This window comes from Lepidochelys kempii, chromosome 10, assembly GCF_965140265.1.
Source record: "Lepidochelys kempii isolate rLepKem1 chromosome 10, rLepKem1.hap2, whole genome shotgun sequence".
NCBI classification, from domain to species: Eukaryota; Metazoa; Chordata; order Testudines; family Cheloniidae; genus Lepidochelys; species Lepidochelys kempii.
The window spans coordinates 20,290,679-20,318,175 of record NC_133265.1 but is presented as its reverse complement, the minus strand read 5'-3'; the positions used below and the strand labels follow the sequence as shown (position 1 = coordinate 20,318,175).

At 43.2% G+C, this 27,497-nt stretch overlaps 1 protein-coding gene across 4 annotated transcripts in view; it reads left to right on the top strand.

Moving 5' to 3' along the window:
* Positions 1-375: 375 nt before the first annotated feature.
* Positions 376-27,497, top strand: part of BMERB1 (bMERB domain containing 1) — a 127,421-nt gene continuing 100,299 nt past the window's right edge. The window contains exons 1-4 of one of the 4 annotated variants that reach the window (XM_073362356.1): positions 376-779; positions 5,022-5,092; positions 6,395-6,424; positions 6,596-17,123. In XM_073362356.1, the coding sequence (XP_073218457.1) occupies positions 467-779; positions 5,022-5,092; positions 6,395-6,424; positions 6,596-6,775 (594 nt within the window). In that variant the 5' untranslated portion in view covers positions 376-466 and the 3' untranslated portion in view covers positions 6,776-17,123. Of the gene's footprint in view, positions 780-5,021; positions 5,093-6,394; positions 6,425-6,595; positions 17,124-23,016; positions 23,379-27,497 lie in introns of those variants that run through there. The other 3 variants (XM_073362358.1, XM_073362357.1, XM_073362355.1) reach the window with 3 other exon arrangements.

Below are 27,497 nucleotides of genomic sequence, written 5' to 3'. Positions count from 1 at the left end.
TGGGTTTTATGAACTGGGGAAGAGGCTATGGAGGATCAGATGCGATGGGTCAGAAGGAGAAATGTGGGGGGCTCTCTGAGAAGGAGAAGACAAAGGTTTCACAGGAGGAGGTCTGAGAAAGCAGGGGGAGGGGGTAGTTCCTGCAGCGGGAGGTGGTGACAGGAGCAGGTAGAGTGGAGGGAGGGATGGGCTAGTCCGCTAGGGGATGGAGGGGCAAGGCAAGGACACAGGCATGTCTGACTGGGGACCGACAGGGATGGGGTAAGGCGGGGCAGTCCCGGGAGGAGAGGGGCAGGCTAGAGGCGGGGGCAAGGCAGAGCTGACAGGAGGAGAGCGGGCGAGAGACTCGGGGCTCGGCTCCGGCAGGCAAGAGGCGGGGCGGAAGAGGCAGCGCAAGGCGGCGTTGTGCGCTCTGCTGCTCCGGCCCGGCGGTGGGTGGAAGCCGGCACGGGAGGCCGGGGAGCCTATGGCCGGGCCGCTGCTCCGGAGCGGGGTGCGCCGGTTCCCCTGGCTCTGCAACGTGCTGCTCTACGGCAGCCTCTTCTCGGCCGGGGACGCGGCTCAGCAGCTGCTGCGGCGACGCCCGGGGCAGGAGCCGGACTGGGCGCAGACCCGGCACGTGGCGCTGGTGGCCCTCAGCTTCCATGGCAACTTCAACTACGTGTGGCTGCGGGGGCTGGAGCGGGCGCTGCCCGGCCGCGCGCCCGGCGCGGTGCTGGCCAAGGTGCTGTGCGACCAGCTGGTGGGGGCGCCTGTCGCCATCCTGGCCTTCTACACGGGTGAGTGCGGCCGGGAGCAGGCCTGAGGCCCCGGCACCCTCCCGTGGCTCAGTCCCGAGAGCCCTCTCCCCATGGGCGAGCCCCCCGAACTCCCTCCCCATGGCCGAGCGCCCCGAACTCCCTCCCCATGGCCGAGCCCCCCGCGCCCTCTCCCCATGGGCGAGCCCCCCGAACTCCCTCCCCATGGCCGAGCCCCCCGCGCCCTCTCCCCATGGGCGAGCCCCCCGAACTCCCTCCCCATGGGCGAGCCCCCCGCGCCCTCTCCCCATGGGCGAGCCCCCCGAACTACCTCCCCATGGCCGAGCCCCCCGAACTCCCTCCCCATGGCCGAGCCCCCCGCGCCCTCTCCCCATGGGCGAGCCCCCCGAACTCCCTCCCCATGGGCGAGCCCCCCGCGCCCTCTCCCCATGGGCGAGCCCCCCGAACTCCCTCCCCATGGGCGAGCCCCCCGCGCCCTCTCCCCATGGGCGAGCCCCCCGAACTCCCTCCCCATGGCCGAGCCCCCCGAACTCCCTCCCCATGGCCGAGCCCCCCGCGCCCTCTCCCCATGGCCGAGCCCCCCGAACTCCCTCCCCATGGCCGAGCCCCCCGCGCCCTCTCCCCATGGCCGAGCCCCCCGAACTCCCTCCCCATGGGCGAGCCCCCCGAACTCCCTCCCCATGGCCGAGCCCCCCGCGCCCTCTCCCCATGGCTGAACTCCCTGCGCCCTATCTCCATGGCTCAGTCCTCCACACCCCGCCCCATGGCCGAGCCCCTCACAGCCCCTCCCTAAAGTCCAACTCCCTGCACCTCCTCCCCACGGCTCAGTCCCCCAAGTCCTCTCCCCATGGCTGAGCCCCTCACGCCCCCTCTCTGTGACCGAGCCCCACGAACATCCTCCCCATGGCTGAGCCCCCCGTGCCCCCTCCCCGTGGCTGAGCCCCCTCCCCATGGTTGAGTCCCCCACTGCCCTCCCCGTGGCCAAGCCCCCTCCCCATGGTTGAGTCCCCTGTGCCCCGGCCTGTGGCCGAGCTCCCCATACCCTCTCCCTGCAGCCGAGCCCCCTGAGCCCCTTCCCTGTGGCTCAATCCGCCATGCCCCTTCCCCATGACCAAGCCCCCCACAACCCTCCCCATGACTGTGCCCTCTGTGCCGCCACCCCATGGCCAAGCCCCCCGTCCCCCGTCCCCTGTGTCCCCAGCCCATGGCCAAGCCCCCATGCCCACTTCCTGTGGCTCAATCTGCCATGCCCCCTCCCTGTGGCCGAGCCCCCTGAGCTCCCTTCCCTTGGCCCAGCCCCCGCACCCCTCCCAATGGCCCAGCTCCCCATACTCTAGTCCCCTGCACCCCCTCCCCATGGGTCAGTCCACTGCGTCCATTCACCATGGCTCAGTCCCCCATGCTTCCTCCCCATGGTCCAGCACCCTGTGCCCCCTCACCCATGGCTGAGCCACTTGCAACCCCCCACCATTGCTGAACACTCTTCAGTCTCTCCCTATAGTTGAGCTTCCTGCACCCTCTGCACCGCTTTCCACTGATGGGCCCCCACATCCACTATCCATACCAGAGATCGTGCTCCTCTTTCACTTCAACACCATGTTGGCGCCCCCATCCCATGGTTCAAATCACTGTGTCCTCCCCAGAAGGGGTTGGTTGAGCCCCTACCCAGCCCCAGCAGCAAGGAATGGTTTTGCCCTGGCACCATATGCCAATGTGACCTTTGTCCTCGGATTCATCCAAGCTTCTTCATTCTCCCCAGGTGGGATATTTGCATTCCGTGTGCTTTACTGCACCTTGAGTCTTTCAAACAAAACCTTTAAAGAACAAGGCCTAGTCTCACAGTGTGCTAGCAGTAAGGGCCAAATTTTTGGTTTTCAGGATGTGCAAAACAATAATTGGTCACAACTGTTTTAGAAAACAGTTCTGGAAGTCTTGGAGTACTCCAGCAGACATCATCATGGGTGCTCTCCTGCAGATAGGTATACAACCAAAATCGTGCACCATTGAACACGTGACCCCAGCATAGGTTCAGGGATTTGTTCTGGTGTCACTGAATAAAATCGCACCTGTCTCTGCCAATGCTTTTTATTCTGTTGTTCACTGGTTGTCTGTTATGTGGATCCTTAGAGGTAGCAGATTTTCAATGGGACTGTATTTTTATAGGGCCTGATCCTTCAAGATGCTGTGTGCCTCCTGCAAGGTGCCATTTACACTCAGTTCCTCCTAAAATGCACACAGCATCTCACACATTATACCCTGGGATTTTTTAGAATGAATGCAAACCTAAGTAGTTATTAATACCAGCTACATAATGAACATTTAAATAATGGGCTAGATTCACTTAATCATGATTTATGTTTTGCCTGAATTACGTCAATGATTTCAATGAATTACACCAGTGCAAAAGTGGTAATTCAGGCCTATCATCTTTATTTAATCCCAAATGAGCTGAAGCACTTTACAGACTGATTGTACAAACTGTATCTAATGAAATCAGTCTGTGTTACTTTACTCACTATTCTACATCAGCTACCTCCTAACTGAAACACAACTGCTGTTTAACAGCAAATATCAGCAATACACAACAGGTTAGAAACTGAACTGTGCCAGATCCAGTTTTAGGAATATATACAAGTGGTGGAACATTGCTGTTAGAGATGGTGATGACTATGTAACCTTAACAAAGCTAATGAATGTGAAGACTTTAAAAAATGAGTGAGATGAATAGAAAGAGAAATAATTTAAGAAACCATTTTAGAAAAGAGTAGTGTAAAATGAGACTGTCATTTAATTTAAACCACGTGTGGGATAAGAACTAAGGGCTTGTCTACTCATGAAAGTTCATCCATAATGAGGTGGGCATGTTAATTTAAAGTGGACTAGCTATTATTGATTAGCTCCATGTGTGGATGCTCTTATTCCAGAATAAGTGAGCCTTATTCTGAATTATCTTAATCTAAAATGGATTAACCTAAACGGCACAAAGGCACTTTTAGGCAGAATAAGAGAATACACACAAGGAGCTTGTGAGCAATAGCTATTTTTGGCCTTTTCTCTATATAGATATGCCCGTAGGTGGTTAGACTCTTTTAACATTGTAAGTATCATGAGATTCTCATTTTATGGTCAGACAAAGAGATCATTCAGGGTATGATTGGAGGGAAATGAAGGGAGGAAAGAAGCCCATAGCTAGTACAAATTTTGACTAGGCTATCTGCCTTGTCACCATTGTGAATAGATAGATGCATGAAAATTACTTGATTAGTAGGATAGAACTGAAATCCCTGGATATTGTACTGTAATAGGATAGCTATACATTGTAATAGGATAGACACACGTGTAATAGTAGACATTGTATAAGTGGAGGGGTACATAACAGTCATACCATGGCACGCAAATGTCCATTATAGTGGGCCAATCTTGAGTTTTGCTGACCATCTTCAACTCCTATTGGCTACAGTATGTGTATATTCATAGATTTGTAGATTTTAAGGTCAGAAGGGATCGTTATAATCATATAATTTAACCTCTAGCACAAGGCAGGCTATAACTTCTGGTTGCCTTAGAGCACATCTTTTAGAAAGACATCCAACACTCCCAAACTCTATTTATGGTAATTTGTTCTAGGGGTTGATTCTCTTTACTGTCCAATATTTGCATTTGTCTAACTTTTAACTTCCAACCATCGTTGCATGTGCCCAGCTCTCCTCTGGATCAGTCTCTTTTTGTGTAATGACAGAGCTCCTAAGTGTATATTCCTGGGACCATAATGGGCAGTAGATCAGCTTGCATGTGTATAAATTTCAAACTGCTGTCCACAGAATATTAAAAAAGTACATTTTAGAGCAACTCTGCTCTTCAAATCTACACTTCGGAGTTAATCAAAGGTGCTGTTTATGATGGCAAAAATTGGCATTTAGACCACTTAGTCATCTAATCCTGAGCCAAATGCCAAGCCCTGTCTACACCATAATTTCTACTGCTGCTACCATTGATGAATTATCCAGCCCATTTTTGTCACTGTAGATGCAGCATAGTAGATCTTGTTTAGATCACCTCTTTGGTGTCACCACTGAAGATGAAGAGAATCAGATCAGGAGATGTGATATAGCAGGATAAAGAAGCCATGCAGAACATTTGTACTCTAACTTTTCTTTCAAAGAGACTTGTACCATTGTGACATAATGTGAAAATTCTGATGCAATAAATAAATGTTGGCCCTTTTTTCAATCTTTCTGATTGTCCTAAATTTTTTGCTAGCAGGCATGAGTATACTTCAGGGGAATGAGAACATTTTTTCCGACTGTAAAAAGAAATTCTGGAATACATATAAGGTGAGGCAAATAGTTGATTAATCTCCCGGTTAAGCAAAACAATTAATGATACTGAATGCTACAGTTAAATCAAAATAGGATGCTAGCCTCCAACATTGTTTCTGTTTTAATTCTGCTTCCTCTCACTTCTTTTGTTTTGGGATTCTGTGCAAGGGGCTCCATGCAGAGCTGCAGTAAGACTGAGTTATGGGTAACCAGGTACCGCTACCATCTCCAGTTGGGCAAACTGATTCCATCCTTAAATTGTACGGCATATGTGTTTACAAATGCACCTGAATCTGTGTCAATAACAGTATCCACAATGTAACAAAGATAATTACACTCAAGGGCTGTAATACCATTTATCTTGAGAAATAGCCATAGACTGGTTTATAGTTAGTAGTACAGTTGGCACCACTTTCTTGAACACCTCTTAATAACATTAGTTATGAAGACATCTTTTTTAGTTTTCAGTTTCACCCTATACTTTTCACTGACAGTTTTCCCTTCTTTTAAGAACACCTTTAAGACTACTGATGTCCAATTTTAGCTCATTTCTCTATGTTATTTTAAATGGTAGATAGGTGACGCTAACAAGTGTGGGTTAAAGCCAACACAAATCCTAACACTGAGCAAATCAGGGACTTCCAAGATTTTCCAGGCCTTGGAAGACAAATATATCATGAGAAAAAAATTAGCAGGATAAATATTGCAACATTTCACCTCTCATCATAGAACTATTGCATTGGGAGGATAAAAGGGCATTTTTGTCACCATGGAGGGTGTTCTTATTACCAGTGCCCACTATATATTTGTAAGAACATTTGGTTTAACAGTGTCCTTCTACTGATCTTGCTTACTCTGTGTAAATTAATCAGTTCAGCTCTAAGAAAGAGGTTTACAGTATATGAGCAAGTAGAAGGAATGTTGCAAGTGTGAAATAAATATAAAGTTCAGTGGTATTTTTCATTCACAGCTGAAATAAACATTCACTCATTTAAACATTTGTTCAGCCATCTGGTAAATGTGCTTACATATCAGGCATCATATGATTTTGAAGTTCGCATTGTCAGATTTTTGTATATAAACCGAGGCAGAATAATCTCTTAGACATTTTTAGGGTAGCAGCTGATAGGGGTTATTTGCAGTTCTAATATTACCACCTCTTATTTGAACTGCCTAATTTGAAATTGAACACCTTTTATTAACTTTGGTGAGGTATTTCCTAGTCCTTGTTAAATACTGTCAATAAAAAGGAATACTTGAAATAAATCACTGTAACTGAAATACATAATAGTAATTAGTCCATCGCTTTCTTTTCAGACTGGACTGATGTACTGGCCTTTTGTGCAGGTGAGTTTCAAGTTAACGTCAGTGCGAACTCAATAACCCTTTCTTTGCCATACAGTCCTATCCTACATTGTGCCCCCCGCCAATGCTCCCATTGAAGTCATTGGAATTTTTGGTTGTCTAAAGAATGCAGGATCAGGTCCTAACAATGAACTCTCTCTCTTTCCAATACAGCTTTCAAACTTCGTTCTGGTCCCTGTTTACTTGAGAACAGCTTACACTGGGCTCTGTGGCTTTCTCTGGGCTATCTTCATTTGCTTTTCACAACAGAGTGGTGATGGCACAGCAAAGTCGGCTTTTCGGTGGTTCCAAAAAGAGAAGGTCAATGCAGATGGAGAACCATCAGAGAAATGAGAAAGTTATTTAATGGAGTATTTATTTTAAATGGTTAAACTGTGCTTGTAAAGGGCAATGAATTGCACCGCCAGCAGATTTCTGTGTTTTAAAATGAATCTTCATCCCAGTGCTCAGTGGTCATTATATACAGTGGAATAGTTTGGTTTTGCACCTGTTTATTTTCACAGAAAAGAGGCCCATTGTATATTGGTGTTTAATTATTTTCATGCTGGCAGCTAGTCTCCTCTGGACAGCCACTTGCTTCTTACAGTGCAGTGAGAGCATTTGCACAACATGGTAGCCAGCCTCATTGGGGAGAAATATTAGCTGTAATTTAATTTTCAAGCAACTTCTAATTGCTAGAAAAGGGGGATAGAACATTAAATCATCTGTGTTTATACTTGCCAATTATTATGAGAGCAAGATTCCTTTTGCATTCACTGGAGTTTTCTCTGAATTGCAGCCTATGGTACTGAATCTATATTTATTCTGAGAAAAAATTGTGCTCTTTTTTTTATAGAAACCAATTATAACATTTTTTAAACTCTTGCCTTAGTTTGCAATGAGAATCTGTACAAAGACAATAACGTAGGCTTGCAAAATTTACCAGCCTAAGCACAAAATGTATTTGCTCACCCTCTACAATGATCAATGACAAGGAAAAATTAACGATATTTTATGTACTTGTCTATTTAGCCTAGTTGCCCAAGTGGATGAGTGAATGGAATTTTGCAAGGCTGATGTAGCTGTGGAATTGTTATTGCTGTGTGTGTATTTAATATCCTCAAGATAATGAGGCAATTAAAAGATGGCTTTATTTATTCTGGTTAGTACTTTTAAAATCAACATTATATTTGGATATTTGAATTCCTTTTCAGTAAGATTCATAGTGTATGGAGTATGGGTGAATGTCTATGATAGAGACAATACATACTCAAAAGCAAATTAGAAATAATGTGCTCATATTAATGCTTTTTGTGATAATTCTATTATAGGTAGTGCTTTTATTTTTATTTCTGCATGTGCCTTAAATGTATAGTGATAAACTGCATTCATTTAGAAGAAAGGGAGGAGTACCATTTCAGGGAAAATAAGAGCTGACATTAGGGAAATTGACAAGGTTTTCAAGAAAGAGTAAACACAATCTCTATGTGATCTGTGGTAAGATGCCATATGCTGCGATGTGGAAAGCATTCCATTGGTGATCGTTTTTGAACTTTTACCAATAAATGTGACAGCTATCAGGATTGCAAATAATAAGAAATAAGGTTCAGTTTGATATCAGATTACTAATCCCTCCCACAGAGTTGAAAGACAACACCATCAGTTATTTCCTGTTCCCTGTTTCTTTACGTTGTCAGCATGCACAAAATGAAAATGTTATTAAGAATATAGTTCTTGGAGAAAAAATGATGACTGAGATATAGTGTTGCTTTGCTGTGTGCTGTTAACAATATGCCAAGTTCCACCCTTGAAGTAGCTGCAATTCGTTAGTGGATGAAATGATTCATATACAGTTATAATTGTTAGTAGAATTTGTAATGAGTGGAACACCCCTCTTTTATTTTTAAAGCTTTGGATGTTTATACATGCTGTGCATTAGTGCTGTAAACTTTTCTGATGCCAGTTATTCAGAAACTTGGCTTAAATAGGATTTTTGTCTGGGTAAGAACTTCAGGATTTATCTCCATGTTTCTTCTGTTTGCAGTATATAGAAAGGTAGTTCTTTGTTCCTTTTCTCTTTTGTGTAATCACACTGGAGCATGTAGTTCTTATGTTTCAGTGAACTTAAGAATCTAAAAAGAAAAGGAGTACTTGTGGCATGGAGACTAACCAATTTATTTGAGCATAAGCTTTCGTGAGCTACAGCTCACTTCATCGGATGCATACTGTGGAAAATACAGAAGATGTTTTTATACACACAGACCATGAAAAAATGGGTGTTTATCACTACAAAAGGTTTTCTCTCCCCCCACCCCACTCTCCTACTAATAATAGCTTATCTAAAGTGATCACTCTCCTTACATCCTTTTACTCCCTCCGTTTCTCTTGAAAAGGGCTACATAAGTAACACTAATCTCTCCTCCTGTTCTAAAACCTCTTTGTAATCACTAGCTTTGGCAGTTAGTAGGACTGTTTCAGGGGTGGGAGATGCAAAACAATGTGGCTATCTTGGGCCAGATCCTCAGCTGGTGTAAATTGGCATAGCTCCTTTGAAGTTTTTGGAGCTCTGTCAGTGTACACCATCTGAAGATCTGGCCCCTTAGTTTTTGGAAATACTGTAATTTCTTACCACTTTATAGATTAGGAGACTCTAATATGACTTTTCCTACAAATGCACACTTGTATTTGCCTCCTCTGCAAAGCAGGGCTAATGAGTTGGCGATACAGTACTTAACAACAAGAACATCCAAAATATCAAACCGTGGACTGGCAGCTGGGCAGGATTGCCCTCGTGCCTGTTTGGATGCATGTTTCATAGGTGGTCCCAGAGAGCCCACATAAAGGAGCCGCAATAGACTTAATGCCAACTGAACACTACACAGAATTCACCAAAAAAGTATGGCTAGATAAAAGAAGTCAAGATGGTGCTCAGCAAAAGGAGGGAGCTCTCTGCCAACAGCTATCAGGCATGTATTCACATGACACCTCCATTTCATGGGGTTGTTTCTAAGATCAAATGAGTAGCGAAGACAAATTCTGACCAGGTGTGACAGCAACTCGTTTTTATTCAGTGTAGCTGTGTAGTTTATACAGGGTCTGAATTTGGCCAAATGAGAATTTGAAAGTCTGTTTTCCAATTACACTAATTTAAAAAAAATGTACTTTCCTAGATCATTTTGATATCTGAGTCACATTCTGCTAGGAGTTCAGGCTGGTGTCTAGAAAAAGCCCAGCAGAGTTTTTCCTGCCCTGGAAAGCAGCACTCACTGACATTGCCCAGAACCTTAGGTTTCACAGTATGGTGCATGAGAAGCTGCTTGGCTCATCCATATACATCACATTCTGATGGGCACCATCTAAGTATGTATAGCATAATAATAATAATAATAATATTGGTGCCACATTTGCAACCTGGAAAGCTTCTGCCTTCCCATTCTCTGCTGGTACAGCCAATTCCCGCTTTATGGCAATGGGAAAAGGGGTACAACGAATATTCATATATTAGGATGGGAAACATCCATTTAATTTTACTTGGAAAATGGTTGTATATTTGCAGAGAATCAGTAAACAGTAAAAGTCATTATTTGGACATGGTTATCTTTAGTGGTGTGTGTATAAACCCATGCTTTTGTGAAAAGTTCCATGGGATCTTCATTGACCACAAGCGAAGACCTTAGTTTTATGTCACACCTAGAAGATGGCACCTACTACTGCATGGTCCTTATCACAAAGAGCAGGTTATGGGATTATTAGGATAAGGATTATTAACCCCATTTTACAGGTGGGGAAATTGAGTCTCAAATATTAATGACATACTGAGGGTCATTCAGCAATTCAGGGGCAGAGCCAAGAACAGAATCCAGAACTCCTGCCTTCAAAGCCTTATGCTATAGCCACTGGACTCTGCTCCCTCTCAGATTAGAAGCAAATAGAAATCTGGGATTATTATTATTTTATTAGATAATAAGTAATATATTTCCAGACGCAAGCATGGACATTAGGGAGGAAAGAAAGGCATAAAATGAAAACTTCAATAGATGTGTAAAAAAACATGCAAAAGGTAGTGGAAGTGTGTTCGACACTGCTAAATTTAATCGTTTATTTGTGAAATTCTTGAAGAGGAAACTGTCCAATGGATTTGAGGCAGTCTGAAGTAAACAACATGTAGTACAATGGGACAACAATTTAAACTACTTGTGCAAATGCCTGTGGGTTTAGAATTGGTTGTAATCTCTCAGGAGAAAGATCTGTGGGTCATTGTGAACAGCTCAATTAAGATGCTTGCTCAGTTTATACCAGTGATTAAAAAAGCAAATGAGACGATGGATTGTATTAGGACAGGGACAGAAAAATATTTATTTCTGTGAACCCATTCAAAGTAATAGATACTTTATATTATTTTGATATTTAGAAAGGAATTGTCCTCAGTGAAAACATTTTGTGTTTCTCTGAATGGAAATGAGTTTTGCAAATAAAACCAAATCTACAAATTTTATAAAATGAGGCAGAGCAACTTTCACAAACAAGAGGTGCTGGAATCTTCCTGTATTTGGAGGTGTTTGTTTCGGTGCTTCATAATAATACATTAACCCTTTTCTCTACTGGTTCTATAGGTCATCTGCTGCACTATCATCACTCCACTGATGTCAGTATAGTATTGGAGGTGCCTGGCAGACAGAGCAGCAAAAGAAGTGCATTTCACGCCCCATACCTATAATACAATATGTACAGATTAGCATCGGTCAAAAAATTCATGTGTTAGTTTTTAAGGTATGCTATGCACAGTTCATAAAGTAGGTGAGTGCTGCTTGTGCTAAAATCTGTGTGGAATTCAAGCAGGAAAAGAGAATGCAGTGAAATAGCATGGGATGCCTGGCACTTTATTAAACTGTTTATCCTTCTTCTCATGCAAATTGCATTTATTTCTTGAAATGTACATCATAAGGCTGCTGTTGAAGAAAACAAAAAGGCAAGATTATTATCAGTTAGAGATACACATTAGAAACAGATTTGTCGAATAGAGTGGGCTCCTGTTCCACTTGCTTTTCACTGTTCTGGCTCTGCAAACCAGGAAGAAAGGCAGCTTAATCAGCTAGTTAGGGATTCCCTCATTGCAGGTGTATCTCCAAGTGGCACAGAGCTATGGTCCTGAGGCTTTTCTAAACTACAATGGGGGCTGACCTCAGCTGGCCCCAGGATTAGAGAAGAAGAAAGGTAATTTAAAGCCATCTTTGATCATTCTCTCCTCAGCTGCACAGAGGGGGTTATGGCCCTGTAAATTTAGTTGCTTATTTTATTACAGATCAACAGTTGTTGATACTGTAAATTATTTTTGTACATAAGCATTATAGAGATGTATCAGATGACCATGATAAGGGAAAACAGCAGAGGTAAAGCTATGTATGTTACCGGTTAAAACAGAAGATGAAACTCTTCGGGACTTCAGATGTCTTTCTAGTATGAAGAGAAAGTGGTGCAATCAGATTTAGGGAACTCCCTGCTGGAAATTTATGAATTGATGGATTAGCAGCAGCTCTGGAGAAAATTCTTTCAGACTTCTCAGAGATTCAGAGGCCAGAAGGGACCACTGTAAACATTTAGTCTGCCCTCCTGTATAACACAGCCTATAGAACTTCCCCAAAATAATTCCTAGAGTAGTGGTTCTCAACCTGTAGTCCGCAGACCATGTCTAAGGGGTCAGCGAAAGACTAAGACTGATAATTGACTGAACAGAATTCAATTATATATACAGACAATAGATTTCCAAAAAGTCCTCACCTCCATTTGAAAATTTTTAGGAGTCCACAAATGAAAAAAGGTTTGAGAACCACTTCTAGAGCATATCTTTTAGAAAAACATTCAATCTTGATATAAAACTTGCCTGTGATGGAGAATCCATCATGATCCTTAGTAAATTGTTCCAATGGTTAATTATCCTCAGTGTTAAAAATGTATACCTTATTTGACTTATGGTGAGAGAAATCAAGAGTCTCAAAGGAAGACAAAAATCAAGAGAGAAAACTCATTGCATTTCTCCATACTGAAAATGGGTCAATAATGTACAAGGGACCAGTGTGAGAGGCTGTGTCAAATACAGTGGAGTCTTTTTTTAGTGAACTCACATACAGTGAAAACACCTTTCTAGGGAAGCAGAATGGAAGTCCAAAACGGCCTCCCATTGTAATGTGCAAATTCCAGTTCTGGTTCTAGTGATCCTCTACTTAGAATGAAGTTGTTCAGTGAGAAATTGTTACAATATAAGAGGGCCCCACTGTAGTAAGTGTTTGCAAAATGAAGTGATTACAATGTAACACCAGTGTCTAAGGAAAAAGCCAGATTTACCTACAGTGTAGAATGTGTGCAAATATGAAGATAGAATGATAAATGTGAGAATTGGAACATTGTTAGCAACGTAATTACATTGGAACTTCCATATAATAATTCTTTGCATTTATTTCTACAGCATTTTTTATCTGAGCTGCTCAAAGCCTTTTACGAACATGAAGGGGGAAAATCCTCTTCTTAGCACCCACCCAGAATAATTGGGCTGGGGACTGATGATCTTTGAGGGAACAGAGAGGTAATCCTCTTCTAGAGAGCCTGCCCTGAGGCCCACTTCCCAGTCTCAGGAATAGAGTAGTCTCTGCAGCTCTTGCGGCCCACTCCAGGGAAGTGGGAAGGATTTGGTCAGTGACCCAATGATCCTGTACCCAAGAAGCCGAGCACAGTAACACAGCTAGTCTACACTGAACAGTTTGAACTATGACACGCATAGTTTCCAACCCACATGAACTTCCAAAACATGTACACACAGCACAACTACAGGGTTCAACAGCATCTGAGACTCTTCTGCATGTGGAGAGATGGCAGCTTTTGCCCTGAATTAGTTAACCCTCTGTCAAGGTTCCTTCCTGACTCTGAACTCTAGGATACAGATGTGGGGACCTGCATGAAAAACCCCCTAAGCTTATTTTTACCAGCTTAGGTTAAAACTTCCCCAAGGTACAAACTATTTTACCTTTTGCCCTTGGACTTTATAGCTGCCACCACCAAGCGTCTAACAAATATATAACAGGGAAAGAGCCTGCTTGGAAAAGTCTTTCCCCCCAAAATCTTCCCAAACCCTACACCCCCTTTCCTGGGGAAGGCTTGATAAACATCCTCACCAATTTGCATCGGTGAACACAGACCAAACCCCTTGGATCTTAAGAACAATGAAAAAGCAATCAGGTTCTTAAAAGAAGAATTTTAATTGAAGAAAAAGTAAAAGAATCACCTCTGTAAAATCAGGATGGTAAATACCTTACAGGGTAATCAGATTCAAAACATAGAGAATCCCTCTAGGCAAAACCTTAAGTTACAAAAAGACACAGAAACAGGAATATACATTCCATTCAGCACAGCTTATTTTATCAGCTATTTAAAGAAAACAGAATCTAATGCATATCTAGCTAGATTACTTACTAAGTTCTAAGACTCCATTCCTTTTCTGTTCCCAGCAAAAGCATCATACAGACAGAGAGAACCTTTGTTTCTGCCCCCCCCTCCAGCTTTGAAAGTATCTTGTCTCCTCATTGGTCATTTTGGTCAGGTGCCAGCAACGTTATCCTAGCTTCTTAACCCTTTACAGGTGAAAGGGTTTTTTCTCTGGCCAGGAGGGATTTAAAGGTGTTTACCCTTCCCTTTAGATTTATGACACCCTCCCAATGCCCTTTTCTGACTAGTTGATGGCTGGGAAAACTGAGGCACACATGATTTCCCCATGGTCATACAGGGAGCATATGGTAGAGGACATTCATTCCCTAACCCCTGTTCCTGAGCTTTTATCAGAAGACCAGTTTCCCCCCTGACTGCACCTGTGGTAGTGATGCCACAGGCTTTTTAGGTGGAGCTTTCTTCCCCTTACTTTCACGTTTCCCACTAGTGCATGGCTTATGTAACATCTTCAGTCTTTCTCTCATCCTTGTTTAGTGGTTGAGATTGAGGAATCTATTTTTCTGGCATTCCTCTAATGCTTGTGGTGTTCTCATCTCACCATTACTTTAACAGCCCAATCCTACAGCCGTAGCTCAGGCAAAACTGCCATATAATTCAATATGTGTGGTTTGTCTGTTTTAGGATTGCATGCTCAGGCCCTTGATATAGTCTTGGTAATGATGGGGTTTGATATCTCACTCTCTGCAATAAGCACCACATTTACTTATCTAATAAAATATGCTCGTCTGCTTCCATTTCATGCATCACGTACTTTTATTTTCACATCCAAAATACAACAAGATTGTTAGCTGTACCTGAGCTGCCATAGTAGGCCAGTGATATTGTTTGAAAGACTTTACATTAATTACATGCTCGATTGAAAATGGTCACAATACACAGTGATGAGAGACTAGTAGAGTGTAGTAATTACATCTGATGTTATGTGGAAGTACTTGTACTGTTCCAGTGCAATATTTCTCTGATTTTTCAGAATCCTCCTTACAGAACAAATCAGTCACTTGGAGATGAATTTTTAAATGTATTTAGGCACTTAAAGATGCAGATAGGCACTTAGTGGGATTTTCAAAAGCTCCTAGCCTCTGACTCCCACTGGGAGCTCAATCCTGCACAACTCCCAAAGGGAGTTAGGGGTCTGGGTGCTTTGAAGTTTCCATTAGGTGCCTATCTGCATCTGTAGGTGTCTAAATAAATACTTTTTAAAATCTGGCCTTTAGACAGTTGTGAATACCCTGAGAGACATGGATCACCTGTAGCTCCCCCTGGCACAGAGGAGTACAGGGGCTACTTTGCATGTCTCTCCTGGCGCAAGCATCCCGTATGGAACAGGTAGGAGGTAGGGTGCTGTGCTGGCACAGAGAATGGACTGGCTGCATTTAGTGGATCATGTTGCACTGTCCTTGCAGATGATATAGCTTGCATAGTCCCATATTCACCAGGCTGTTAAGGGAGGGAATTACATCTCCCTTAGACCTGTGGGGCTGTACAGTTCCACATTGTCCACTGCCCAGCCCAGTGAATAAATGGCACAATTTGACCATCAGACTGAAGCAGGAGATTGGAAGATTATAGCTGCCATTTCAAGGTGAAGGAGATAAGAGACTATTAAGAGGAAGGGACAGGCATACCTATTGTATTGCATGTGTAAAATTGCTCTTATACTGAATTGGTTTTTTTTGTTGTCCTTGTAGTTTTATTTTTTTGTGGACCAGCAACAAAATAACATATCCCTCTTCTATGCCTCTGGGCCTGTGAACGTTTTTGAGCTCTCATGTAAGATCAGCGCTTGTGCAGGAGAAATGGATGTCCACATGCAATTACCTTTAATTTTTAGACTTTCTAATGCCAATGCAGGTAAACTCAGGCCCTAAGTGAGATGGCAGAGTGATACTGTGTTGGCATGTTTTATATGACTTTTTATTTTAACAGAAGTATCTGTGTATTAAAATTCAATACACTATTGTACACTTTTGTTAGCATGCAACCTATCATATCCTAGACCCTGTATCTTTGTGTAATTCAGGAATCTGGTTTTCTGTGTATCTATTATCACCTGTAAAGGTTTGGACTCACTCCTATGGCGCCTCCTGCTGGCAGTCATTGGGAATTAGCTCATCTAGCCCCACAGCGCCCTCTGCAGCCCGGTGATCCGCCTTACCACCAGCCCCTGTGTCCCTCCCAGGACCCGGTGTCCCTTTCTCTGGGGTCCCTCTGGCAGTACCCCCACACTCTCAGGTTCTGGGTCTCCCCACCCAGGGGAACCCCCACCCTCTAACTCCACCTTGCCTCAGTTTGGGCTACTGCCAGTCCTCACTTAGCCCCTTGTATCGGGGGCAGACTGCAGTGTATATGCCATTCATCACAGGCAAGGGGGTTTGGACCTGCTACCCATGGGCTGCCCCTCTGCAACCCTGCACCTATTTGGCCTGTAGTCAGGCCTGCAGCCTGAGGCTTTCCAGGCCGGGGCTCCTAGCTCCTCTGGCCCTTCCCCAGCCCTGCTCCAATCTGGGTGTGCTGCTCAGCACCTTGCAGCCAGGCCCTTCTCCCTCTCCAGGCAGAGGAAGACTGACTGGGGTCCTGGCTCACAGCCTCTTATGGGGCCAGCTGGGCTTGACTGAGCTGGCCACAGCTGCGGCTGCTCCCTTAATCCGGCTGGGCTTTTCCCCCACAGCCCCAGCCCTGTCAGGGCCGGAGCGGGTAATCACCCCGCTACACCACCCAACACTCATGTAAAAACTCTGCTTTAAAAAAAAAAAAAGCAAAATAATGGCTCACCTACATGACAAGCTGCTGAAATTGGTCCAAAGATGGAAAAATGTGAGTATTATACTGAGGACTTTATTACCAGTACTATTTGTAATAAATGCAACTTTTGCAAGTCAAGGAAAAGTAAAGATACTATGATGGCTTTTAGCGTACTGCTGTAAAATTTACAATCAAAGAGCAAAGTGTGACTGTAGCATGAGTTTACGAAGAAAAATAAAAAGTCCGATATCTTTTGTTGTGGTCCAAAGTACTGTCAGATGAAACTCGGTCATTAACCCTCAACTGGGCTACTCAAACTGTTTCTGTTCTATCTGCCTGGATCTGCATATGCCCATGTAGATGGAATACCAGTTTGTACTTCTAGGGCTCCTGTATTTTGTATTCTGTAATCTGACCTTCCACACAGCAGAATGGATGCTAAGTAAATAGATTTTTTTTAAAACGCTGGTGTGGTCTCTATTATTGATCTCTCTGCAACGTTTGCAATCAGACATTGTATAGACACAGACACCAAACCCCTGGCTTCAAACAAACCACCCCCTTTAAACAAAAACTCAGCATAACCCATATTTTGCCAGTGTCCATCCAAAGCCATAAATCAGCTCAGCTTCTCTTGAAACCCAGTTCAGGCACAAAGGTTTATGAGGCTTGGTCAACCTGGTCTGTGTTTTAGGAGCTCAATCCTGCAAGAATCTGAGTGCTGTATCCCTGATCCAGCAAAGCCTTTAAGCACTTGTTTAATTTTAAGCATGTGATAATGGAAAACTCATGCTTAAAGCTGAATGCATGCTTAAGGGCTTTGCTGGATTGGGACGAGAGAGTTCAGCCCCTTGAAGGAGTGAGCTCTAGGTTAGGGATAACAAAATGAGACCTTACGTGGCCTGGTTTTACACAGTTTCAATTACAAGTCAGAAAGACTGTGGGACAAATTCACATGTGAGGCCAGAAAAATGGCAAATTTGCAGATATTTTCCCCCCAACTTTGGGAACACAAAATGGTGCAGTATTAAATGAAGAAAATGTCCACTAAATTTTGCCAGTCATGTCATTTTTCGCTTGGCATTTTTTTGGTAATGTCTCTTGTCATTTTTCCTCAGAAACAGTACTTTAAATATAAGTAAATGGAAATAATAAAGAATTACTAATTACATGCTCAGTTGTTTCATTAATTCATTCTTGATTAAACAGGTAGACAGTGATATATTAAACCCAGAGGTGTACCCATTTAATATTTCACATTCCAAGCATTAATCAAAAATCAAGAAATCAGAATAAGATGACATATAACTTAGAGAACGTGAATACACACATGCTCTGATCCGCATCTTAAATTCAAGGAACTTCATATCTCCCTTTAATCTGCTTCTTAGAATGCCTTGCCATACTGCCTTTAAACTACAGAGTACTTTTCCAATCCTGGTAGAAATGTAAAGCACCAGTGGGAAATGAGTAACACTCCAATTATTTACCTGCAACTAGTTTGAATTATATATGAAGTTATTTTAGCTTAAAATACATTTACAGGAATGATTATTGATTGGAAAAGCCATGTAAATACATAAATAAGGCAGTAACTATTCATGGTATGGGAAATATTCATAATGAGGAAGTAATATCAATACTGAGACATGATACACATTAATCTAGTAGCCATGACCCTGATCTTGCATAAGGAGAGCAGACTCCTGCATCCCTCTGGACTCCCACTGATGTGGAAGGGGGCAGGATCAGTGCCTCTAAGAGTTCTTCTTTCATGACAGCACACAACTGAACATAGTTATAAACTTCAAAAAGATACTAAGTGACTGCTTGCCCCGCTATTTTTAATTAGGATTTATATACTTTGAAGAAACTAATTAAATTTACTTTTGCCTAATATTATAAATTTTAAAAGAAAATGTGATAGACACAATATCAGAAACAAAGAGAGAAAGAGCCCTGATTTTTATAGGGCAGTAACATGAATCAGTGACATGATTGGTTGCATATACACTGGCAAGATCAAACTGTGTTATAATGTCATTGGGGGCACTGAAGTATTATACCCCAATCTCCTTACATAGTAAATTTGTCTGGGTAGACGGCTCATGACATTATGAGGACAGGAGATTATATGTAATGCTTAATGCGGTCTTGTTCACAGATCCAGTTTCCCAGGCTATTGATTTCATTTATGCTATATGTTCATCTGTATTGGGGAATCTGGTTAGAGCACACGTGGACATGTCCCAGGCTTAATGGACACTCTGAAAACACAGGCAGGTCCATTCTACACTACAAAATTGAATCATTGAGGGAGAATTGACATGGTTGAAATTCAAGTGCAGATGGTACCAGTATAAGCAGGAATTAGTTCATATAAACTGTGCTGTACTGGGTTTTAGAACAATGCTGTAAAGCTCTCTAAGGTGTTTGTTTTTATATCATGCTACAGAGTCTATGGTTTGGCTAGTAAGTTGCTCAGGAAAAAAATCCCTGGCCAAGCTAACTAAGAAACGATGGTAGAATTGTGCTAGAGTCAACAACTTGTTGCTAGTATGATTTCAACTATAGTATAAACAGGATCTAAAAGCCTCAATAAGGTTAAAAACAAAAACAAAAAAATCTGCTGGCCTCCTCCAACAAGAAATTAAAATCAGACACTGAAGTGTATAGTATACATGAATATAAGCAAAAGATAAAATACTTTTACATATAATCCATAATTTCATTTTACTTCACTAGATCAAATTTAGAAATGTTAATTTTAATGATGAATAAATATAAAGCTTTGCAGAAGTTTTACCAATATTTTCATTATGTCAGAATGACTCCACTGTCTGAAAAAGAACAGATACCCTACTTCCTGCTTCCACTGTGGCCATGAACTAGCCAGATCTGGCCCTTGGATAATATCATTGGTGTAATCAGATTGCCAGGACAATATAGACCTGCCTCCCTTTCCCCTTTATGCTAGTCATAAGGCTATGCCAGGAGCTTTCCCAGGGAAAGGGGAATGAAGAAAATGCTGCTGTGATCTGGCTATTCTCAGGACAAAAGTTTCTTGTGGGCTATTACAGCTGAGTGTAAATTATAGCAGCCCTCTGGCTCCTCTAGCTTTCACCAAAGTTCAAATCGTCTCCCAGCCAGCCCTGAATCTGTTGTCCCATAAATGGGCCATGAAGCGCTTTCCCCCCTTGCCTTGTGAGCTGCTTTGAGCCACAGCTCAGAACTGGGGTCAATGCATTTGTGATAAACATCAAGGAAAATATTGTCAGCTGATTTTAGATCTGGTTTCAAGAAGGATATGCCTACAGCATCTTAAGCATATTCCAAAATGAATGTGCTTGATGAAAACAGAATCTTTTTCCCTCAGATGTTAAATAGGCTAACCATGAAACAAATGTAGCCAACTTTTCTGCTGAATCTCACTAAATTAACCTGAGCAATAAATTGCCTATGGCATTTGAGACTGGGAAATTAGAGAGAGACCATTCCCTCCTGTGAAAAAATACCGTAAAGAAATAAACCCTTCTACATTGTTGTGAGGTCTTGCAGTGGTTTCTTTGCTGTGTCATGCCTTCACTGAGCTGAGATTGAGACCTGTGGAAAGAACAAGGCCTCTTGTACCCCCGTAAACAAAGGATCTGTGGGAGCCTGAAGCAAAAAAAAAAAAAAAATCTATAGATCCCTGGCAAGCTATGTGAAGCCAAAGATTCTTCACACACACCTTCTTCTACCCTGATTTACATGGCATGCTGCCATTCTCTGAGTAAAGAGCAAACATTATATATAGTGTCTTGGCTGCTACATGAGATCATTGGTATGTACTGGAGGGTAAGAGGGTAATAGATTGGCAGACACACAAATTGTCCAATTTCAAATGACTAGCCACAGTACCTGATGACATTACTTGATGAATAAATCATTGTAGGAACTGGCAGGAAACTAAAGCAGACAGGTGGTATGATTTCATGAGAGAAATATAAATCAGACCTGAAGGACATCTGTATTTTTCTACATCTCAAACTTCTGAATAACTGGAATGAACTGAGATTTTCATAGTTTCTTTCCCCATGTTGCATTCAGTAAAAGAGAATAAACTTTGTGGGCATAAGAGTAAATATCTTTCTGAGGTGCATTCAAGGGCATCATTAGCTGCAGGGAAATTAATTCTACTGCAAATGATGCCAATCACAACAGCAAAAATAATAGAACATAAGCAACTTAATTTCTTCTGAACTAAGACCTCAATCCTGCAAATGCTTCCATGTGAACTCATTGGGACTACTCAAATACTCACATGTGTAACTGTTTGCAGGTTCAGGCCCCAATATTATTATGTAGCTGTATCAAAGGTACATAGGTTAAAGCACTATCAGAATATGATTAATTGACTAATATGCTCTGTCACCTACAGTTCATTTCTCGAAGTATCATGATTTCTAACTACTGCTATTTCTTTCTTCTTTCATGTTAGCAAACTCAGATCTTAAAATATTTGATTATTTTCCTAGATTCTTCCTCCATCTCATAAAGAAAGCATTTGGGTTGCAATTATGAAAAGCATCCAAGGGATGTATTAAACCTAAATGGGGCCCAGATGCATCCACATATTGGCCCTCCTCCCCACTCAGCCTCTATCTCCTAGTCTAAACCTGGCTCCTATCCCAGATAGGCTTTTGTCTTCCTCCCACTCCTCTGTTCTTCATTCCTTCAAGTGAGCCAATACAGCCACCCTCAGGCAGTCACATAGTCACCCAGTTAGCTGTGCATTGTTCTGCCACCTGCTACGCTGCTTCTGACTCACAGCTCTCGCTGGGCTCCTTCTCACTAAAGGCCGAAATCTGCCACGACTCAGCAGTTCCTAGTCACTGAGAGCAATTCCAGAATGTCCGGGACCCAAAATAGTCCCAGCAAATCTCCACAGACTGCAGATTAGAGGGAAGGAGCCAGGTGTCCTGCAAGCTTTCTAAAACATTGTCTAAGTAATTCTAGTTTGCTAGCTGGCTTCATTCAGTGAAAAGCAGAAATGCAACTAGGTAGAGATTCTCTCAATGCTACAATTTTGAATTTTGCTTTTTTTGTGCAGCCCCTACTGCTCCAAAATTAAAAATAACTCCCCCAATGCTGACCTCAAGAAAACCAACATCATATTTTGAAATCCCTTCCACACACTTTCTACACCCCTTTGTATGTCTGTAATTGAAAATAAAGGCTCAGAATTACTGGAAATCCATCAGTTGTCATGAATCAGTCATTTGATCTCACTTAGCTTTTTTATGTATGTGTTCATAAGGAGACAGTGTGGTCCAGTGGTTAAAACACTGACTGGGGAGGCAGAAGATGTCAGTGCTGATCCTTACTCTATCACTGACTTGCTGAGTGGCAATGGGCAAGTTAATTAACTATGCTTTGTCTGGGCTTCCCATCTGCACAATGTAATATCACTAACAGTAAAGTGCTATGGGAGCTTTGGATGAAAGGCACTACATAATTGAAAAGAGAAGTGTTATTAGAAAATTTTACCCACTCATCAGACAATAAAATAAAACTAATAATTGCTACAGTTGGAAATTAGCTTTCTGCATAATCATTTCCTTCTCTTCTAATCCCAGGAGACTGCACAGACAGTGAACCTACACATTCATGAGAAATGCAAAACCAAATCATTTGTTTGGATGAGATCCTCTGGCTTTTGCTGAAAGTGAAGTTAGAAAGTGTGGAGCTCTGCAGAACACTTGCAGAGGCTGTTGAAATGCACGGGGGGACTGGAGGGTTTACTGTGAAAGTAAAGCTTAGCTGTCCATGGTATTATTATTTATGAGCTGTGACATGAACCTGTTGTGCTCAGCGCTGCACAAGACACAAAAAGAAAGACAATCCCTGCCCTGAAGAATAAACTTCTAGTCAAGAGTTCATAAATCTGGACTCTCCATGTCTCCTGACTACTCTTCATTACGCCTCTAGAAGGAATGAAGATGGAGAGTGAGTGACCCACCCAGCTGCCCTCAAAAAGATCAGGAGCCGAAGTGGGCATGAACAGAAGATGATAGAGGGTGGGGGTTAGGCTAGGTACTTGTATGAGGGGGAGAGGGAAGCTAGCCAGTGCCTGGTGGGGAGAGCAGCTTTGGGGAGGGGTCAGGAGATAGGACCATAGAGATGGGCTTTGGAGGGAGGTTCCTTGTGAAGTGGGAAGCATCCTCCTCCACAATCGCTTGGGGGATCTTCTTCCTTTGCGTCCCTGCCTGGAAAATACTATCCCCAGCCCTTGTCCTTCCCAACCTGTGGCAGAATCCCCAGCCAGTGACTTCCTCTCCCCCCACGGCATGTTTTTTTCCCATTGTTTTCCTGCCTTCCCCTCCCAACACATCCCTTGCTCTCACCCAGCGCTTCTGTAGACAGCATCCTCGCACTGAGCATGTGCGCTGCATCCCTTCCCCTCCTCCTCCTCGGGTACCACCTCGGCGACGAGGTGCAGTGAGCTCAGCAGCGCCTTCCAGTCCAGCCCAGGAAAGGGCTGAACCGGAGCCCTGCAGCCCCGGCTTGGATGGAGTAAACAGGGAAGCCCCATGCACACAGATTGCCCGGGCAGTAGCCATGCACTCAGGCGTGGAGTTAAAGAGAGCCATCTCTGCCAGCACGGAGACAGAGAAACCAATGAGACGCTACGGGGCAGTGGAGGAGACTGAGTGGAAAGCTGAGGGGCTGGGGAGAAGTAAGTGCTTTGGATTGCTAGTGCAAAGGATAAAAACGCTGAGCTGCTGCTTATTTCCAGATCCCTGCATCAGCACTTTAAACCAGAGGAAGGTGGGGGTAGGGAGAGAATAGTGATTTAAAGTGACATTCTGTTTGATAGATATTGTGTTCAATCAGCAGTGGGTAATGACCTGATCCCCTTCTGCTTAGATTTGGCAATGCATACATACATGCAAATGGGCAATGTGTTCTTGGTAACAAAAGGAAACAGCCTTTGCTTTGTTTGGGGCTGGGCAAGGTTTGTGTGACCATTTTGCTCTTTGAGGCTGGTGGGAGCCTCTGCTTTCTGAACTGGGTTGAGTTCAAGACAAAGGTCTTTCCCCCATTGAGCCTAAGAATGGACAGGGAACCTGGGGCTGGATACATTCTAAGGCAGCTCAAGTCACTTTGTTGTTTCTTTGAAAAAATGAATCACTCACTTAGCTCAATGAAGTGCAGAGATGTTAGTTTTGGAGGCTGTGGGATGGGGAAGGATAATTGGGACATTAGTTTTCCTTTGATGTCTATACAATGTGATTTAATATATGGCATTTAACAAATATTGGCAACATTTTATAGGCTTCATGTCTGAGAGGCACAAATGACATCCATATTATTCATTCCTATGTTCAGTCGGAGGGTATTGAAATACTGTGCTTCATTCAATTGTATAATAATAGATGTACTGTATGTATTGGCTCAATAAAAGCTCTTTAGTGTAAGAGTGCTTGTCGGTAAAATCAACATTTTTCAGAATGCAACAGCTGATACATCCATTCCAAAGTGCTGATGATAAGAATAGGTATAGGAATAAAAGCTATCAATTCAAGTTATCAGGAGGACTCCTGACTGTCCCAATACTAGTAACTGTTACTCTTTTGGTGGCAGAGCCACCTCCCGGCAAAACTTGATAAACCTGTAAAGTCCCTCCCATTTTCTAAATAACCATTCGTGGCTAACATCCTTGAAAAGGAAGTCACTGAAAAGCTGTGCATTCATTACAGGACAAAATATATGATGAGTTTTAGCAAGGATTCTGATTATGCTCCATGGAGAATGCTTTGTGGAGAATGCAATGTCTGCAATAACTTCTTTGTTAAGACAGGTTGTGGGCCATAACGTTTGCTGGTCTCCTAGATCTGTCATCCACCTTTTGATATTGTCTATTGTGAAGTCTTACTAGAATATCTTTAATATCTTTGGTATCATATTTTCTCCACTGTTTCCTGCTTTGCTCAAGTTTCTAAGATATTGCAGTGTTTCTCAGGGCTGTGTGCGGGGTTCAGACTTTACCTCTGGCTTCAGTTTTCCATGAATATGTTATCACATAGCTCATATGCTGATGACAGTGAAATCTAACTCTCCCACACTCCTGATGTTTCAACTGCAGCATTGGTTTTGTTGCAGTGCCTGGAGTACGTTCAGGACTGATTTCAGAGTAACAGCCGTGTTAGTCTGTATTCGCAAAAAGAAAAGGAGGACTTGTGGCACCTTAGAGACTAACCAATTTATTAGAGCATAAGCTTTCGTGAGCTACAGCTCACTTCTTCAGATGCATATCGTGGAAACTGCAGCAGGCTTTATATATACACAGAGAATATGAAACAATACCTATTCCCACCCCACTGTCCTGCTGGTAATAGCTTATCTAAAGTGATTTCCAGCACAAATCCAGGTTTTCTCACCCTCCACCCCCCCACACAAATTCACTCTCCTGCTGGTGATAGCCCATCCAAAGTGATAACTCTTTACACAATGTGCATGACAATTAAGCTGGGCTATTTCCTGCATAAATCCAGGTTCTCACATCCCCCCCACCCCCATACACACACAAACTCACTCTCCTGCTGGTAATAGCTCATCCAAACTGACCACTCTTCAAGTTAAAATCCAAGTTAAACCAGAACATCTGGGGGGGGGGGGTAGGAAAAAACAAGAGGAAACAGGCTACCTTGCATAATGACTTAGCCACTCCAAGTCTCTATTTAAGCCTAAATTAATAGTATCCAATTTGCAAATGAATTCCAATTCAGCAGTTTCTCGCTGGAGTCTGGATTTGAAGTTTTTTTGTTTTAAGATAGCGACCTTCATGTCTGTGATCGCGTGACCAGAGAGATTGAAGTGTTCTCCGACTGGTTTATGAATGTTATAATTCTTGACATCTGATTTGTGTCCATTTATTCTTTTACGTAGAGACTGTCCAGTTTGACCAATGTACATGGCAGAGGGGCATTGCTGGCACATGATGGCATATATCACATTGGTGGATGTGCAGGTGAATGAGCCTCTGATAGTGTGGCTGATGTTATTAGGCCCTGTGATGGTGTCCCCTGAATAGATATGTGGGCACAGTTGGCAACGGGCTTTGTTGCAAGGATAAGTTCCTGGGTTAGTGGTTCTGTTGTGTGGTATGTGGTTGTTGGTGAGTATTTGCTTCAGGTTGCGGGGCTGTCTGTAGGCAAGGACTGGCCTGTCTCCCAAGATTTGTGAGAGTGTTGGGTCATCCTTTAGGATAGGTTGTAGATCCTTAATAATGCGTTGGAGGGGTTTTAGTTGGGGGCTGAAGGTGACGGCTAGTGGCGTTCTGTTATTTTCTTTGTTAGGCCTGTCCTGTAGTAGGTAACTTCTGGGAACTCTTCTGGCTCTATCAATCTGTTTCTTTACTTCTGCAGGTGGGTATTGTAGTTGTAAGAAAGCTTGACAGAGATCTTGTAGGTGTTTGTCTCTGTCTGAGGGGTTGGAGCAAATGCGGTTGTATCGCAGAGCTTGGCTGTAGACGATGGATCGTGTGGTGTGGTCAGGGTGAAAGCTGGAGGCATGCAGGTAGGAATAGCGGTCAGTAGGTTTCCGGAACGCCACTAGCCGTCACCTTCAGCCCCCAACTAAAACCCCTCCAACGCATTATTAAGGATCTACAACCTATCCTAAAGGATGACCCAACACTCTCACAAATCTTGGGAGACAGGCCAGTCCTTGCCTACAGACAGCCCCGCAACCTGAAGCAAATACTCACCAACAACCACATACCACACAACAGAACCACTAACCCAGGAACTTATCCTTGCAACAAAGCCCGTTGCCAACTGTGCCCACATATCTATTCAGGGGACACCATCACAGGGCCTAATAACATCAGCCACACTATCAGAGGCTCGTTCACCTGCACATCCCCCAATGTGATATATGCCATCATGTGCCAGCAATGCCCCTCTGCCATGTACATTGGTCAAACTGGACAGTCTCTACGTAAAAGAATAAATGGACACAAATCAGATGTCAAGAATTATAACATTCATAAACCAGTCGGAGAACACTTCAATCTCTCTGGTCACGCGATCACAGACATGAAGGTCGCTATCTTAAAACAAAAAAACTTCAAATCCAGACTCCAGCGAGAAACTGCTGAATTGGAATTCATTTGCAAATTGGATACTATTAATTTAGGCTTAAATAGAGACTTGGAGTGGCTAAGTCATTATGCAAGGTAGCCTGTTTCCTCTTGTTTTTTCCTACCCCCCCCCCCCAGATGTTCTGGTTTAACTTGGATTTTAACTTGAAGAGTGGTCAGTTTGGATGAGCTATTACCAGCAGGAGAGTGAGTTTGTGTGTGTATGGGGGTGGGGGGGATGTGAGAACCTGGATTTATGCAGGAAATAGCCCAGCTTAATTGTCATGCACATTGTGTAAAGAGTTATCACTTTGGATGGGCTATCACCAGCAGGAGAGTGAATTTGTGAGGGGGGGTGGAGGGTGAGAAAACCTGGATTTGTGCTGGAAATCACTTTAGATAAGCTATTACCAGCAGGACAGTGGGGTGGGAATAGGTATTGTTTCATATTCTCTGTGTATATATAAAGCCTGCTGCAGTTTCCACGATATGCATCTGAAGAAGTGAGCTGTAGCTCACGAAAGCTTATGCTCTAATAAATTGGTTAGTCTCTAAGGTGCCACAAGTCCTCCTTTTCGTTCAGGACTGAGTGGCTCAACGATTTCCAAAACTGAACTGAACAAGACTGAAATCATGTTGGTTAACTCAGACACATGCAACAGTTTCTACTGCTTCTGTGGCATGGAATAGACTTGTGTTCTTCTCCTTGTT